We start from the raw sequence: 18,391 nt of genomic DNA on the forward strand, positions 1-18,391 counted from the left end.
TTTGGATGCAGCCTATGAAAAACCACAGGCTGAGGTGGCTGCAGTACCTCCAGCCGCAGCCAAGGAAGTTGGATACACGAAGCTTGGAACTTCACACGAGTCTATGGTAATGGCGGCACTTCACGTAAAGTGGTGTGTAATTCCAAGCCGCAACCGAGAAATTCGGACACAGCTTAACAGACTAAAGCAACTATAGCTCTGCAGCTGTTTCTAGTCTAGTTCCCCTACCAAACGATATACGGACTTCTGCTAATGAAAAGCTAATGCTACATAGGATATCACATTACTTGTCAGGTAATGAATTGAAACTGGGCATTTCGCGTTGCACTGACTTTTTTCTGGCGTTACGCGTGATTGAATTAAATATAAAATTTCATAGCTTTACCGACGAAATATAGTATCTTCACATATTCCACACGCTAGAACACGACCCAATGGCACATAACATTGTTTCTACAACAGCAATCTGTCGAAGGTTAGTTGAAGTGACGTCCAACCACAATTCAGTTGAAACGTCCTGTACCTGCACTGGAAAGCATAACCAAAATCACATTCGAACACATTCACATTCGAACTGTTATACCACTGCCTCCTTGACTTTCATTTTCTCGAGAGTGTAAGGGAAGGGAACCAGACTACTCCTAGTTCTTGGCGCCCACCAATCATTAGATACTTCGAGCCGAATCGTAATAATAACCCCCTTAATTTAACAAAATTGCGGTGTAGCGAGGCCGCATTCGCAACATTACCTCCTTTGGAAAAGAGCGTGCATAATCAACCATAAACGCAATCGTAAGTCTATGCGCCCACGAACAAGTAGACTGCTCATCGGTTTAATAATGTAATACTCCATGCTATTGTCAAGAATATTATGGACTCGATTCATATGGTGGGCGAACCCAGTACAGCCCTCAGTAGGCCTACCTGTGTTGTCACAAGTCGTATTTTGCATTGGCAGCCTGTGAAGCCGATGTACCCTATTACATACCCATTGACGTTGTTATGGTTAATCTTGGCAATAAATTCATTGTAAAATGTGATTAGGAGTTTACCTAATAACACCTTAGTAAAATGTTTCCGTCTGACCAAGTTTTGGGGCCAGCTCTTGGTCCAGCTCGCGGCTCGTGATGATATCTCGCGTAATTTGCATATTTGAAGTGCGATGAGTTGTATTTAACAATAAAATAAACCACAGCGCCACTAAGGATCTGACTGGTATAAGTTTTCGCGTTTACTTTGTATTTTGGGTTTATAATTAGTACCAGATATCAACTTGTGGAACGCCAAGACGTGATATTCATTTATAAGAAAATGGTCAGTTAATTCTGAAAATGATATTCTTGCATTTTCTGTTTATTTTTGGCTTGTTTTCGGGAGGGAAGCCGAGGGCTTAGCCACCGTCCCATGAGATAAGGGTTCTTTCCATAATCAATTTCGACTAGAAATGTACTTCATACAGCATCATATTACCCTAATGAGGTGCCACCATTTTTCGGCCTCGCATTTTGTCCACAAACAATGCACGATGTCCTATCCAGTCTTTATAATGGAGATCAATGATTTCAACAATAAGGTGTAAATGGCATCAGCCACGTGTATGGCTATGAAGGATCTGCGAGATTTTCTGACTTGTTCCGACGAAAAACAGACAAAAACCTTTTAAAATGGCCGGCGGATATAATAATTCAACGACTCTTTGATGCTTGTTGTTGTATTTGAAAGAAACACCCATCAAAAAGCCCTTTTTGTCCTCGTCCAAGAAATTTACTATTAAAACGTGGGGTAGCTAGGCAAGTTTTCGTGAGATCGAACGTAAGTATACTGCGCAGCTACAGCATAAATTCGAGGTGCAAGGCTTACGCATGGTTCAAAGTTATGCCAGGTTTTGTGAAATCGGCTGCAGATCCATGCGAAACAAACGGAGATGTGCCAATACTGGCATACATACTGTACTATTGACCATGCCTCAGTACTGGCAAACTCTTGCAACTGTGTGGGCCGTAAGGTACGATTTGGACAGCGAGTTTTCGAATGGTTACCACCGATGATAGTGCGACTGGAGACTTTGATACGCTTTGTGGCGGCATAGCATACACATTGGGCCCATGCAGCTACAGAGATCGTAAGTAGAGAAGCTCACACGTCTGAAACGTGCACAAGCACATTGAGACGTGACGCAGATCTAAAATGCTTCATGTGCGTAGAAGACTGGACACTGGACCGCGCCAGAGGTTAGGCACGTGTACGTCATGGAGCATGTCACCATATCACCATGTTCTGGGCCAAAATTTACGTGATGTGTAAGAATAGGCCCAACCTCGACTCGATGGGCTGCGTGCACGTTCCTCCACAAAAGATCGCGCGAGGCATTTTGGGAATCAACCTGGGGTGGCAGGATTGTACCCATGGGAACGAGGTTGGATTAGGCCTGACACTTCTAGCTATGGAATATCGAAGTGAATTCGTCACGTGCACACTTATGTGTGTAAAAGGCATTAGCGCGAGAACCAGCGTGTGAACCGACACACGCTCGTACTCCATTCGTTTGAACTGCACTCCCTAGTTCAGAATGACGTCACACTTAATACCGAAGTGTGACATCATTTTGAACCAGGCAGTGTAGAGCAAACGAATGGAGTACGCGCGTGTGCTGGTTCAAGCGCTGGTCCTCGCGCTAATATGCCTTTTAAACACAAAAGTGTGCGAGTGACGTCACTGTATACATAACCAGTCGGCTATTGCTTACGTCACGCTTCAGCTAATGAGCACATGCTCAAATCGACGCAAACAATAGTAGACTGGTTACGTGCGACCGCGGCATCTGAAATTGAAGTTTTCCTTAAGATGAAGACATTTTATCCCCGACCCTTTCCCCTACAATGAATGTGAAATGAACTCATGGTTTCTATATTTGTTGTCAAAGACGGGCCTCCTATAAAAAAGAAGTGACACCTTCCACCGGGTGAAGATTTACACAAAAATCCGGATGTCGAAGTTGGAATTTGGGCAGCGGCACCTCGGGTGAAGGATAATAATTTCACGGTGAATGAATTACGCGACAGCCGGTGAGATGAGCGCGGGGACCACGCCACAAGCGAGGGCGGTGTACAGGGACAAACTGTGTGTTAAATAATGACAAGCCCGGAGACTTGCTCGGTATACAGCACCACTGCCGTGCCGCTGCCTTCTCTTTTATCCCCGACTACTTCCCTGGAGGTTGATCAATCCCGTAGATGGACACCCTGCAACCAAATTGAAGGGCCCCGTACGGACCGGTGCTGTGTCCGGAAAAGGACATATCCTGGACATCTGTCATCCCGGGAGCGATGTATCTCTAATGCGACGTTAAGCCCTTTACCAGGTCAAAGGATTTGGCGAATATGCAGCTCACTTGTAAACAAGTTCTAAGAATCATGTTCTTGTTATAGCATGCTTCTATAATTGGCATGTGGTGTATTTTTATTCGACAAAAAGGGACCGTGTGCGAAAACAGATAGATACACTACAGATTGATGTTCTTTTCGTTCTTGAAATCGTCAACTCCCAAGTTCTTCTCACTGACGTCTGTGTTTCCGTCGGGTCGTTGTACGTGACGTTATTTGGCCGTTTGTTGGTTATAGACCTTTTTCCTGATGCAGCCATGTTTGTCTTGTTCCCCATAGGATCATCGGCACTACAGTCGATCCTCGTTAATAAGTGCACTGTTAATGTAAGATTCTGCTCATAACAAGGAAAATTTCGGGTCCCAATCTTTTTTTTTCATTTTTTTTCATTCCTGACAATACAAGATTTCTGTTATATAAAGGTAATTTGCCAAGTCCGAAGGACCTCTTATAGTCGGATTTCACACTAGCGCCGTCTGCGGATATCTGCATCGAAACCGAGGCTCTTTGTGTGGAACTTCATCGCGCGCGCCCGCGGAGTCGATACACTACATCCGGTTCTGGTTTAAACCACGCCCACTGCACATGCAGATACACAACCATCGCAGGTACGTTAGTTCGCCGTAAATTGCCGTTATTTTTTTCCTTTGGTTTTAGGAGTCATCCTGAAAGACTCTTCCACAAAAATGTGCAGCCTGAAAAGTCTGAATTTAACATACCGTTATGTATTTTGTGTCTCGTCTGATCGTATCAAGAACTGAAGCTGATACACACAGCCTCGTTTTCAAACGCGGAAGTACGCTAAAAGCGTCGTATTGGGACCCCTCTATTAATGAGGTTCGACTGTATACAACTTCACATATTGATAAAAGGGAACATACTATATACGTTCCCGTTGGGCCTCAGTTTGGTTGCATTGCTTTAATGGTGGAAAAGCAAGATGGCTGCCCCATGACAGAGGTCATCCTCCTTGTAGATCCATACTTTAGTTGCCCTTTTTGTTCATGATATTAGCATTTTTATGTCTCTGCTTTCAGGTAAGACATGAACTCAGTTACACAATTAACTTTCCCCAGCCGATTGAACGGCACGTGCTAATGCTGCAAATTAGAAACCTCTCGATTTCTCGCTGCTAGGATAGCGTAAAGGGCGGCCGACTCCAAAACTGCCGTCGTTGATCTCTCACGCAGTGATAACAATATTAAGCGTTTCCTGGTCACTCGTGCGTTGCGAAGAAAAGGCGGCTCTTGCAAACGCCCCCTGCATATCGTTCAGCAATCCATTGGGTTTGGCATGGCTGTTTTGAAAACAAAAACGGCTGGCAACGAACCTGAACCAGCTGATCGGACTAAATATAGTCAATCATTTTTTTTCTTTCAGAGAACCGAAGGATTTTGCCGGTAACAAATAATTTGTTAATGGGCTGGTGTTAGAGGGAATCGTATCAGAGCAAAGTTAAACGGAACCGAATTATCAAAATGTTACAATATCTACCATGCCTTTGATCTCAGAAATCTAATTATGAATACGGTGGCCAAATGTGACCGTTGGACGCAAAAGAAGACAATGTACCTTACCAAACTGTTGAGCAATAACAAACTTTCCGCCTAATTGGTTTAGTTTCCCATCTCGTGTATAGTGAAAGAATCGGACAGTTTATCCGGCATAGTTTTTCTGTCAACAACTTTGCTTGTCGTGTAAGTATACTGCCATGGTAGAATTCTCTTTCTTATAAATTTCCTGACGCTCCCCATCAAATCATGCATACATGCCCCAGTATCAAAACCAAAACGAGAGGTAGGGGGCCTACTCCATTTTTACCCCGTCTCTCTCAGTTTTCACGGTTGTCTGTTCTCATTTTCTGCTCTGTCGCAGCTCTGCGGCAAGGATCAGGTTTGCAAACAAGCGGAGAAGAGGACTTTCAGATGCCGCTGCCCCATATACACCTTCTGTGTGGCCGACGGCCGGCAGTACGACGCCACCTGCAAATACAGCCAAGTGGGACTGGTCTACAACCAGCCCAAGTGGTGATTCACTTGGCCAGCAGCTGCGTTATATTGACCCAGCAGGTGGGTTATATTGACCGGTCAACCTTTAGATATCATTATGTGCATCATGTGTACATTATGCACTATGTATATTTGGTGCAATTATGATGCCAGTGGGTATCGAATGATCCATTTCGATTAGTATATGATTGCTGGCAAAATAGACAGATCGAACAGGTTTAAAATTTTTAACAATTTCTTACCAACAAAGGAGGTACCAATTGGAGACGAGCCTTTAACGGAAACCAGCATACCAGTTTCTATTCGCCATTTGAGAATTTTTCATTAAAAATGAGTTCAAAAAGTGTTACAAACTTTCTCTCACCAAAATGACTGTGTCGAATTGTTTGAAACTTTTATTTTAATAACTCATTCTGTTGCTTATTGTTGCAGCTCCTGAATCAATTCAACTTAAAACGAAACCGATTTTCTTACACACTTGTAATTTGGTACATGAGTGAAGTTAATCGTGATCAAATTTAAAGAACTTCTTAACTGTTTATGTGGAATGTGGAAAGTGCGCTAAAAAAGGGGACACTTAGCCGAATTCTTGCCCAATATTCGGACGCCGCCGTTTCTGACTTTCGGACAAAATTTCCTGTCCTTGATATTGTCCACAAAGCTTCACCATTGAAGCCTGCATCAAGAATTTAATAGCGCCAGTGTTTTAATTAACTAAATGGGTTTGACGTTTTTCAACATTGAGGTTTGGCATGCACTCTATATTGAAAGACGGGTGAACGTCGAAGTGCGCCGCGTTATTGGGGAACTCTTCGGCACTACTAAAAACCATGTTAAGGACCACTTTTTCTTTTGTTTATACTTTTTATATGAGATATTTTACTGCTGAATGTCTCTTGCACTATTGAACATTTTAAAAAGTTTTTATTCCAGTGAGAACACCATCTAGATAAAAAAATTGGAAGAATTAGACCCCACTTATAGCTTGAAAAAACATTACAAGTTAGGAAAAAATGGTCTTTAACTCTTTTGAGTAGTGTACATATTCATCTGCCGATGGCAAATTCAGCAGGCTGAATAAATGAAAGAAAATAAATAAATAGAAAAGGAATAATTAGAAAATAATAATAATCCATCTTGAAAAGGCTGAATAAGAGTTGTTCAGAAAGAAAATGCTCATTCAACCTATTCTCGCCTTCACGCCTTTCCCTCTTTTTGACCATGATTGTATATAATGTTTTATTGTTGCCATTCTCACTTCCCTTTTAATGAGTGGAACGAACGGGGGAAAATAATGAAATTACCGCGGGTATCCTGGCTCCAATGTGGTTCACCTGGCCGAGGCAAGACCGAAGACAAACCCGGTCCTCGTGAGTTATTAGATATTCGGCGTGTCAAACAGCACGTGTGAAATATTTAGACCTATACGCAGCCGAGGACGGACTACTAGAATCAAAAATGGTGTGGAAATCAATAGGAAATCAATGGGAATGAAAAGCATCTCCCAAAGAAATTAAAGGCGCGTAACAACCAGCACGCACATATGGCTGATGTTGGCTGAAAGAGGAATAGAGTGAAGGCGTTTCTAACAAATGAAATTGGTGTGCTGGCAGATTGACAAACCTTTTCTAGACGAAACACATTTCAACTTGAAAAAGACACCTTTTTTCGGAAAAGTTCCTGGGGTTATCATGCCTAGGATTCATTTCATCCACCATCCATGAGAAACAAGTTTGGTGCCTTGAATCTAAGCATCAATTGCAGTTTACGGAACACATAGCGCAGCGTAGTTTAAGCTCTTAACAAATACGTTCGTTTGAACATAGATACTCTCTCGTTACAGAGAAAACTCCTATATTGACACATTTAAAAAAGACAGTATTTCGCACAGAACAATACGTGTTGCTACTTATTTTGTAATACAGTCAAGTGATAATGTTTAAATCGTCTTTTTATACGACCAACGTTTGAAGGCTGTATAGTCTATGCTCAATAACAACTTGCCTAACTAACAGTTGACGAAACGTTACTGGAAAAAACAAACAAACAATGAACGCATGATAAAATCCTAACCTTTGGTAACTTCAATAAGAAAAACCTGCAGTGGCACCACACTCACTAGCATGTTGCACGCGTTGTTCATCGCAGATGTTTGCCCTCTTTGCCCAGTTCGTAGGCCAAAATATTCCGACTGTATCACAGAATCTTTTGCTAGGGGTAACCATGCACAATTGTCACGTGGCCAAACCGGACGCTGTTCCCCCCGATTTTGAAAACTTCCGAACCCTTTATTCGTTCGTTTCCTAACTCTTCCCCCACCAGCAGGAAATGTCGTCATGCTTTGAACCATTCTTCACGCCCATGTTCATAACGATGAAAAATAAGGAGTCTAAAAGAAAACATGTCACATTAAGAAAAGCACTTAGTCCAAGCAGGTTTTCCACCTGATCCAGACACTAAGTTGAAAACTGCATAAATACTTCCGAGTGCTCAAGAGCGGACCCAGAACCACATTTTCGGGGACAAACTTGTTTTTTGGGCCTCTCTGAGGGCTGGAGCTACATGCTGGTGCTTTTTACACGCTGTAGGAAGGGAAGAAAATAATATGGATAGAAAATTGCCTTTCTCTCATTAAGTTTCAAAGAAAGAAGTTTAGCTCCTATTTGGGGGGCCAGTGGCCCCCCTTCTCTCCCTCCTCTTCCCCCTTCGCCCTTGCCTGTGAGTTAATTTACTCTCGTACGTTTCTTGGTCGGTGGGGGAACTAAGTCAAAGAATTGTATCTTTACGTGTCAATTGAGAAGAGTAGCGATCAAGGGACCATTTTGGTGACATCTTGTTGACTTTTGTCGATCACAACTTTTCTTTTCTTTTGTAACCAGTCTTGTAAAAGAAAATGGGATAAAAATGAAACGCCTGTACTTTCTTTCTTGTTTCACATCTGCAGCATTGTTGGAGCGAGTGACAATGAAATTCAACCAGTTCAATCCTAGGACGCGGCTCCGTGTACAAAAGTGTTCATCCAACCTTGTAGAAATGTTCAAGTCACCTGAAAGAGTTTCCATGTTCTTTGTGTTTTTCTTTCGGTGTCGGATATTGAAATAGGCTGATTTAAATAAAGGGACAATGATTTCCTAGTTTTGTCGTGTCGCTTTGTCACCTTTGCTCATTGTTTATTGCCAAAGTTTTTTATTTGGTATGAGAAGAGTATAAACAGTGGTTGGTCTGATAATTGTCTACGAAATTAGTCCTAGTTCATTTATGTAGACCTGTGTTGAGAACCTTTGTTGTTACGGTCATTGCCATGACAAATACATGTACATTTATACCGTGACTACTGTTCTGAAACTGTAAGCTAGTGGCGATATATTCATCACGACCGTCTTTATGCAGTCAAGAGCCCGTTTCCCAGACGACGACATGTGCATACATGTGCATTATGCAGCAATTTGATGAGAATGGTCATTGTCTACTCCGGGCTGTATTCGCGTGTTACGAACTCAACTTTCGGGGATGCAGGAGAATGCGTGTGGATTACTCAGATCGCGCCAAAAGTAAACGTTTACCAGTCTGCCATCTTGAAATCACCACGTGATGCACGAGTATGCTACCAGATCTGATCGACGGTTACCCACAGGGACACAATCAAGTAACACACTCAAATGCAGCCCAAGATTCTCAGCACATGCACATTGTAGCCAAATCGCTAAAGCTGTGTGGTACGAGCGTTCAAGTTGCTTCCACGGGCAAGCCGTGTGAGCTGTGTGTAAAACAATCAAGGCTTTGGGGCGGAAGTTGAACCCGAGGCGGCTTATGTAAGCTACTCGAACGCAAAGTAGACACGTGGGACCTGAAATCAGTGTAGGACCCCTGTCATTTTCCAAAGTAATGCTCTGTTTTGTTCTGGGTTACACTAATCGATCAGAAAATGAAAAAAAACGACGGATTAAAGTGAGCGATTGCACAACAATTGTTTTTTTTTTAAAGCATGTCTCTATAAGGTAAATTGGTCCATACCTAAGACGGTGCTCTCCCCACTCTTAAGGCCATTGTGAGTGAATTGTATGGTGACCCCGGGCTCAAAGTGGGCAGCGCTGAAAATTTCTAGTCGCCCAGAAATGTAACGTATATATAGCCTTAATTTCCTTGCCCGTGACTGAAATAAAGCATCCGTTGAAGAGTTTCATTCTTCAGCGGATATAATTTTGAATGTCGCTGATATAAAGCTGTTTTTGCAGGTCTGTCGGTTCGGCTTTAGACAGGAGCACGGTTCTGAACCAGGCTAATCAAGGGTTTTATTCCCGTTTGCTTTTTTTGTTCAAGCCCAAATTTAGAGCGTCTAGGAATTGGTTAAATGTAGTTGAGAAATTGTGATTGGATTTGAGCAGACTGTGTCTCCATCTTTTGACTGACTCTCACAACGGTACCGGCCCGCCCAGATCCTTGATTATTCTCGATCAGGTTCTGGAAAGGTTAAAATTACACTGAAAATAGGACTTCAGTGAGCTTGTTTCATCTCCAGAAGCCTTGTAATGAGTCAGGCCTGAGATCGCTATGAAAAGTACAGTGGCAGGCAGCCAGCTGGCTTCATTAATCTGAGAAGACAATAGCAAACTCGTCACCGATGGGTGAGCATGTATGAGGGCAATAAAGATTACTCATGATAACGAGCACTATCGCTCATTTGTTGCTCATTTGCAATTTATCGGATAAATTATTAATGATAATGCAACCATTAACTCATCCCCCCGCTCATTTTTGGATTGGATAAATCGTTTAATCATATTAACAGAAAATGCTACTTGCAAAAACGAAGCCTGTACTCTTTGTCTACGCGTAGCATTTGTTTCTTTATCCAATAAAATTTCTGAATGCAACGGCAAATCATCCTGTATCTTTGTACAAATCATTGAAGTCATCTTTTGGCACCAGCAAACCGATGTCCAAGATGTGCAATGGCTGGTACAGCAAGTGCCGTGCAGTTAGAGAACAAAGGAAAACGTTTACATGTTCCTCGTCAGGCATTCGGGTCCCTCTTTTTGTCTCAAGGCTACGATCGCCACATGAAAATGAATTATTACACAATGACGTGGCAGCTAATCCTATGTATTTCCTGGGTGTAACTTGTATAGCATTATTAATTACTGACTTTGAAACTTGAAACCGGTTTGTTTCCAGCCTTAGTATCAACAGAGGGCGTGCTAGCTCATCCTTTCAGTAACTGTAGTTTTCTTCATCGTTTTACTTTCTAACAGACCCTACTTTTGATTTGAAGTTATGACTAGCCATGAGTTCAAACAACAGCACCAAAAACTCGCAAAGTGTTGCAAAAATCATAAGCAACTATTGAAAAACTAAAAATGAATACTTCTACCTACTAAGTTACAATGCTTCAATTTTAACACTGCGGAAGCAGAATGTGCGAAATGTTGAAGGAAAACTTTTCCAACCAGTCTCCCATACAAAGTGGCAACCAGTGTTTGTAAACAAAACCAGGGTCTACTCGGTTGTTCACAAACTACTCCATTCTCGGGCCTCTTAGCCTTCAACTTTATAGGCTGCTTTCTCTATTGCTGTAACATTTTGTGCCCTTCGTGTTTGTCTTATCACCTGAGAAATTGAAATAAAAGTCGGAGTGAACACTTTCTCTCAAGTATTTTCTTTTTTTCATTTCACATGCGTGGCCAGGCTGTGTATTTTACAGACTAATCGCATGAGAGCCATTACTGCCGTGACACGGCACACGGTTGCATGTTTAGGTAATCACAGCATCCTATACTCCTCTCCGAGCGAGAACAAGAGGGGGCGTATTTTTGCAAAAGCAAAGACCACAGACATGGCTAAAGATCGTATAGCGCCGAGAAGCTGCGCAAGATGGCGAACTTCACAATGAATACATGTAAAACGTTGTGATTGCATGGGCGCCATCTGAGCAAGCGATACGCCTGCGCAATGCACATTAATGCAAAGGCGCAGGCGCCGCGGCAGGCAAGTATACCTTGTGAGCCTGCGCCTAAGCATTACCGTAAACTGCGCAGGCGTATCGCTTGCTCAAATGGCACCCATGGTAATAATACCCTTTGGACAGAGTTATCCATTTTGCGCCTTCGGCGCTATACGATCTTTAGACATGGCAATGACCTTCCTTTGGTCATCAACCTCGAAGCCCAACCTCGACTCCAGGGGCTGCGTGTACGTACCTTCGCTAATCCTTCTGGTCATGTAGCTTATGGAAATGGCGCTGAATGGCTAATCAGGATGCGAACACGTCACGCGCACAATCATGTGTGTAAAACAATGACCTCCATTATAAAGACTGGCTAGGACATTGCGTCTAAAACGCGTCCCGCGTATGCGCGTTTTTAGGAGCGCAAATAAGGAGCGTGCCGAACTTTGTTGCGTGCACTATTAAACGGAGATGTCAAAAACTGGTTGAGATTATTGTAATTCAATCGTCATCAGATTTCGAAGAAAATGAATTCTACTCCTGGAATGAATAAATTTGGAAAGAATAATGGTTGAGGTGTGCGCAGCAGCGAACTACTAGGGACTGGCGTCGAGTTTGGAAGAAGGCCGGAACAGCTTTTGAAATGTGAGTCGTACTTTTTTAGTTTCAAAAAGTTTCTTGTACTTGATGATGATTGATTTGCGACAGCCTATCTTGCCAATCAAACTTTGTGTATGATACTTCACTATATCCTACTTAGGACAGTCTGAAATATTACTTTTTGACAAAATTGGTTTTAAAAACGGAGTGATTCATTTGTCCTTTGTTTCCCCCGATTTGTGTTTTTCCGATCTGCAGGCGCATCGAACCCAAATCGTGTGACAGACGACGTGATGTGAGTGACAGGATTCTTCTTTAGGGCAGAGATTGATGGAAGAGCAACCAAAGTGAAAAGCAGAGAGCTGACTTTTCTGTTGAATGAAGTTTACAAACAAAGACATTCAAAGAAAACGCAATGAAAGAAACTTTGTCTACAGAATCATATTATTTGCTTTCAGTTAAAACTGACTTGTTCATGCCGGAAAGCAGTTTCTTGTATGTAAATCTTTAGTCACGTTGTGAACTCAAGTTCTTAAATCTGATTAAGAAGCGGTACTAGTAATAAATGTCTGTGGTAAAAACGGCAGTAAGTTAGTTTGGTTGTTCGGTTAAAGCTGCGCTCACTTTGTGCTCACAGAAACAATTCTCACACTTCTGTTTGTCACGTGTCGGTTTTTCAATAAAACTAATTCAATATATGAATGAATTTCAGTACAATTTTTTCTACGAGTGTGTAAAATTAAAGTTAAGACTTTCATTTTTATTGATGAAAATTTTCAGTGCTGGCCCCCTTCGACAGAAAGTTTTATGGATTTTAATTTTTTTACTGTCTACAAAGAACGGGTGAGCCTAGAAAGAAGGTATTCAGTATTTTAGTTAGCAAATATTAGCACCAAATGTCTAAGAAAACAACACCAGAAAAAAAAAAACAAGGATGTCTGGACCCAAGAGTAAGGGTTGGGTTTAATTCAACCCTCTTTTGATATCTGTGTATAAAAGATACGAAATTGATCTTTGCAATCACTTTCTAATTTTTCTTTTGGCTCTGTGAGCAATACTTTTTTGGATACCGCTGTCAAACCTATTCGTTAGTTCGTGAGATAAAATCTGAAAATCAACAGAACGGTCGATTAGCCGGTTCGTCAGATGTGCGACGGATTGTTCCCTCTACAACATCATATTTAATGAGCCCGAAGATGCATTCGCTTTTGCATTTGCCCCTCCCCACACACACACACAAGTGTGTATTTGCCTGCACCTAGGGACCCCCTATAGTTCCTCTTTTGTTTGTACTTTAACTTTTTTAGAAGACCACCCATATGTTCTGTACACAGTTGTCAATCGGGGACCCTCTGTCAATCGGGGACCTTATTGTCCTCTGTTGTTCAGGGTCCCCAATTGAATGCAGAAACAAACTCACACGCACACCACAAGCTGGACACGCTGCGGCCAAAGAGAAAATATTGCTCAAGCAAGATCGTTGACAACAGTTGTGAAAAAATGAATTGATAAACAAACATACGCACATAGGGGCCCACACAAAACAGGTTAACATTATCGATTTCGAGAAAACTGTCAGTTAATTCTGGAAACGATCTTCTTTACATTTTTGGCATGTTTGCTTATTTTGGCTTTTTTTTTCGAGAGAGAGGAGAACAGAGGGCTTAACCACCGTCCCGTGAGAAGAAGGTTTTGTCCCAAATCAGTTTTGACTAGAAATGCACGGCATACAGCATTATACATAACCCTATTGAGGCGCCACCATTGTTTGTGCACAAACGATGCGCGGTGTCCAAAGGGTGCACCCTTGTATTTAGGTCAGAAATATATCCGCCGAGCTCATAAATAAAAGTTATACACTCAAAATATTCTATATTAGAGGGTCCTGAGAGCCATGGAACTGAGGAATTGAAGAAATATGAGACTGGACCTCTGGGCCGGACTCGGGGCTTCCAATTCTGAGCAATTTGGATGCAATCGGGTCCGAAAGTAGCACTATTTGAGCCATTTTGCAGAGGGATGTATTATTAAAATGGCTACTTTCACGGGCAGTGAAATAATTTCCTTCATTTTAAGGGTGGTCTGCTTTGGATGAGAATTTCTCAAAAATTTATTGGTCAACCGACTAAAGATTGAAAAGAAATTGAAAGAGAACATGTAGAACAGTTTTTCCGTGTGTTCGTGTAAATCCTGACGAGGAGGTGGTGTGTGAACCTGTTCCGAGAATAGTGTTTTTGGGTCATGTTCCCGCCGTTCGAGCTCAAGAACACGAAACTCGTGTCCAGAACAGGCCGCCCGAACTCGACCAAAGTGAATCGCGCGCGTATTTCGAAAACTACCAGTACAAGATCGTTCCCAAGTATTCTCCCGCATTTCACACACGCGTGAAGCTGGGTCACGCGTTAAAAACATCGACTTCAGTCCCAATATTCCAACTGAAGAGATATTTAAATCTCACACTAAACTGAGGGTGTGGTGGGGACCAACATGGCACAGATCGCACCCACGGGGACGAGGTTGTTTGGTCGGTCACAGACATAATTATAAACGTTTGGACAAAACTGTGGATGGCAGCATTGTACATGTATAATCGAGTTCGGTGCGCACTGCATACACACTAACAAATATGTGTACATGATTGTATTCTCAAAATACCTTCGTTGTTTTGCCCCGCGGTACTGCTACCTAATCGTTTCAAATGTTGCAACTGCATTATTGTGAGTCTACACAGGCTAGATCAATTACAAAGAGGATTTTTTTTAATAATAAAAAAGAACAGCTTCATGGAATTTTATGGCGGGAATTCTTCAACCGAGCGTTAATTCCCTATTCGCATGATACGTCAGCAGTTCCCGTGATACACACGTAAACATTTCTGGAAGTTTTTTACCGCCTCGTACGCAGTATACGGCCGCCTTTCCGTGCATGTTTCCGGGTCAGGGGGGTTGTTCTTGTTTTGTTTTTCTTTTTGGGGGGGGTACTTTCCCTATCCACACTCATTTGCAGCGTCTTACATCTCTGTGAACACTCTCACCTCTGCAACTCAGTACGTTTACAGAAAGGACGCGCACTGAAAAAGCGGCATGGAAGGGCGCCATACCCCTACCTCACCCCGTCCGAGTGGTGCACGCACGGCCCTCCGACTTTCCTTTCCCTCCCGCCATGCATCCCTGGGACAATGGAAGGGCGCCATACCCCCACCCCACCCCGTCCGAGTGGTGCACGCACGGCCCTCCGACTTTCCTTTCCCTCCCGCCATGCATCCCTGGGACAATGGAAGGGCGCCATACCCCCACCCCACCCCGTCCGAGTGGTGCACGCACGGCCCTCCGACTTTCCTTTCCCTCCCGCCATGCATCCCTGGGACAATGGAAGGGCGCCATACCCCCACCCCACCCCGTCCGAGTGGTGCACGCACGGCCCTCCGACTTTCCTTTCCCTCCTGTCATGCATCCCTGGGACAATTTAAAAACATTGACGTGGCGGAATATGCCATGTAATACGTTATATTTACACACAAGGCGAAAACCGATATGCAAATAGCACCCAACAAGAAAATCATAAACTCAGCGAGGAGGGGCGCCACCATGCAAGCCGGTCCGTGATGTCACACCTAATGATGCCCCTGATTGGCCAGAACGCGCCTTCTCACTACCTTCAAAAACTCGCTCAAGTTTCTAAACACAGCGATTTACTGCCTTAAGTGATCTGCTTGTTGTAAAGATTGTGAACAAGGAACAAGGAGATTATTGAATTCTCCTTCGCCCGTATTGGCCGTACTTGTTTTTATTCCTCGTGCTTGACTTTTCGAAGACGCTCTTACTCTCAAATCCTTCTTTAATTTCGTTGGTTAAGTTTCGTTTTTAAGAAAGTTCTGATGGCCATTCAACGGACTCCATTAGTCCCCATCTCGATTTCCTGATCGAGTTTTGTTGTCTGGGCTCAGGTTCAGTTGCTAGCGGTCCATGTAACCTTGAATTGGGTCCACCTCCAAGATCAAGACCAACACACGTCTATTTCAGCTCGACTGAGCGGTGTTAAATTGCTTGTGTATAACGGCCTCAATAATTGCAAATGAAGCTCGCGTGGGAGACAGTAATCACGAAAAAAGAGGAATGAAAGCAAGTATCTGGACTCCGTTTGATATTTCATAACGGCTTTTGAAGGTAACCTTTTTGACATCTTGACAAGAGATGCTCGTTTTTATTTTCTGATGTGGGTCAGTCGAGAGCGACTTCCAACCGCCAGAGCTTTTATCATTGCAACCGCAGGAGCTTTTATCAAGGGGGTGGGGATTGAATACACTGCAATCCAGTCGCAGGAGAGGAATGCTTTACGCTCGCTGATAATTCCAATTTTCAGCAAGACTCAGCATAATACAGACAGAACATAATAGTGGCGTGGGCAGCGAAAGAATGCCATTTGGGCAAGATCGTCGATTTCCCAGGTGGTTCTTGGGGGGAGAGACGACCAAACGTCGGCAATTACAGATAGGGGCAGTTCCAGATATAGTGCGTCGGGTAACTCTTCCATGGATGGACAATTCAGATGTCCCTTTCTTTCTGTCTTCTCTTCCTCTTTTGTGGCTGAGGGCATGATGAGGGGGGATATTAAACAATAGTATTATACTGATCATCCGGCTTGATCTCTTCTTGATTACTTCTCGTGTATGCAGAAAGTAATTACAGAAATTTGTCGTCTCTGGCTATTGTAGTCTCCTGTGGCGACGGAGTCAGTGATCTTGCCTGAGGCTTTTGTGTCAAGCGGTCTGCAAACGATTCCTCCCACACAGCATAGGCAGCCGCTGTTTACCGGCAGTGTTTCCACTCACCCTGTCAAACTGCCGGGAAAAAAAGAGCATTCGGAGCAGTGATACAGTCGAGTTCTTTTCGAGTAACCGGGTTATAGGGCTAGATTCTGAACTGGTAAATCACGAACAAAGGTAACAAAGCCTGCAGTAATTAATGGTAAATGCGTATAGGTATAATAACAAACTAAAGTTATAAGGAGAAAAGTACTCAGATTAAAAACGCCATTTTGATGGAACAATGCGTGACATGTACACCAGTCGAACACCTAAGGTCATGTGTTGTCCAGAAACTCCTCCCCTTTTCGAATTTCCACAGCCGAGCATTTTTTTTTCAATTTTTAATCCTACATTCCCAGTCCCTGGGAATTAATTTACACCGCTCACGGCCGAGTACTCTTTTAGCACTTTGGTCGTAAAACCTTTTTTTTCTTTCAAATTTTAAATTGTCAGCCTCCTTTTGTGCACCCCCGTGTGTGTTTTCCAGCTTTGTTCACACCTTACCAGCTCAATATTTGACAGCAGACGTGGTATATGAAAAGTACTCTACAAACACAATGATTTGAAAATATGATTTCAAATATCAGTAATCTTTGAAATTGGTGATCTATTTACCTGGTGTTGGATCGAGCGGGACTTGTGAGATCCAATCCACACGTGGACCGAGCTGGGAATGGGGTGAAAGGCGCGGGAAGAAAACTATGTACCAACCTGCTCCGCGAACTACGCCAACCTGACATGGATTTTGAAAATCCGAATCGTTCTTTTCGTCTCTGGAGGAAATTCAGGTATAATTATGTATAGACATCTTTCTTTTAAAACTTGAGTAGAGTCCTTGAATCAGCCCCTTCAAAATAGTGGCACATGCGCACTCATAAGCACAGGAGAGAGTGGATAATCCCGTCTACCAAGCTACCAGCTCCCCCAAATTTCGGAAAATGAGAGGTCCGTACAATGTGAAGACAAGCATGGGTCAACACTACACCCCAAGACATGTATAATGAGACTGGATTTCAGGTCTCAGTCCACACCGTCCGCATTTAATAATACACACTTCATGACTGATTACACTGATAATGTTGACACATGGCACGAGGTCAGGTATCCTTTCTGCAACAGGCCAGGGGCGATTTCATGTAAGCTTTTAACATTCTTTTATCTGTATCATGGATACGCGGCCTGCGATTATGAAGTGACCAATGACTACGTCCAAACTGTACACTACAAGTCTAAGTTTTCTCTCCATTAAAGGCCACTCAGTGCTTCAGTCAGGCGAACGAAAAAGAAAAGTGAATTTGCTGTAATGGAACATTTACAGAGAAATTTACTCGAGTTGAAAAGTAAATACCGGTACTTCGAGTCATAATTTCCGGATCGATTTCACTTCCGCTTATATGAACTGGCCTTAACAGTAAAGAGGTGTTAAGCCTGGTTTCCATGGAGACATAAGACACGCAGAGAGCAACACTATCAAGACGCTAACTGTAACGCAGACATATGGAAACATGCCAAACGGAGGTGTCTCAATTGAAAACCCAGCCCGCGAACCATCGGCAAAGTTGAGCCAGGTTCAACTTTGCCATGTCGACTGTCTGCGTCGAGTATCCGTGGTATCCTATACAAACACGCACGCTGGCATGACCAGCAT

At 43.0% G+C, this 18,391-nt stretch overlaps 1 protein-coding gene across 1 annotated transcript in view; it reads left to right on the forward strand.

Annotated features, from left to right (window-relative positions):
* LOC110980380 (uncharacterized) overlaps positions 1–11,034 on the forward strand; it is a 28,778-nt gene extending 17,744 nt beyond the window's left edge. The window contains exons 3-4 of the mRNA XM_022237002.2: positions 5,259–5,452; positions 8,337–11,034. Coding sequence (XP_022092694.1) covers positions 5,259–5,414 — 156 coding nt within the window. The 3' untranslated portion in view covers positions 5,415–5,452; positions 8,337–11,034. The remainder of the gene's footprint in view (positions 1–5,258; positions 5,453–8,336) is intronic.
* The last annotated feature ends 7,357 nt before the right edge of the window (positions 11,035–18,391 follow it).

Source organism: Acanthaster planci, linkage group LG07 (assembly GCF_054643075.1).
Source record: "Acanthaster planci isolate LZ-2023a linkage group LG07, COTS_SCS, whole genome shotgun sequence".
Taxonomy (NCBI): domain Eukaryota; kingdom Metazoa; phylum Echinodermata; class Asteroidea; order Valvatida; family Acanthasteridae; genus Acanthaster; species Acanthaster planci.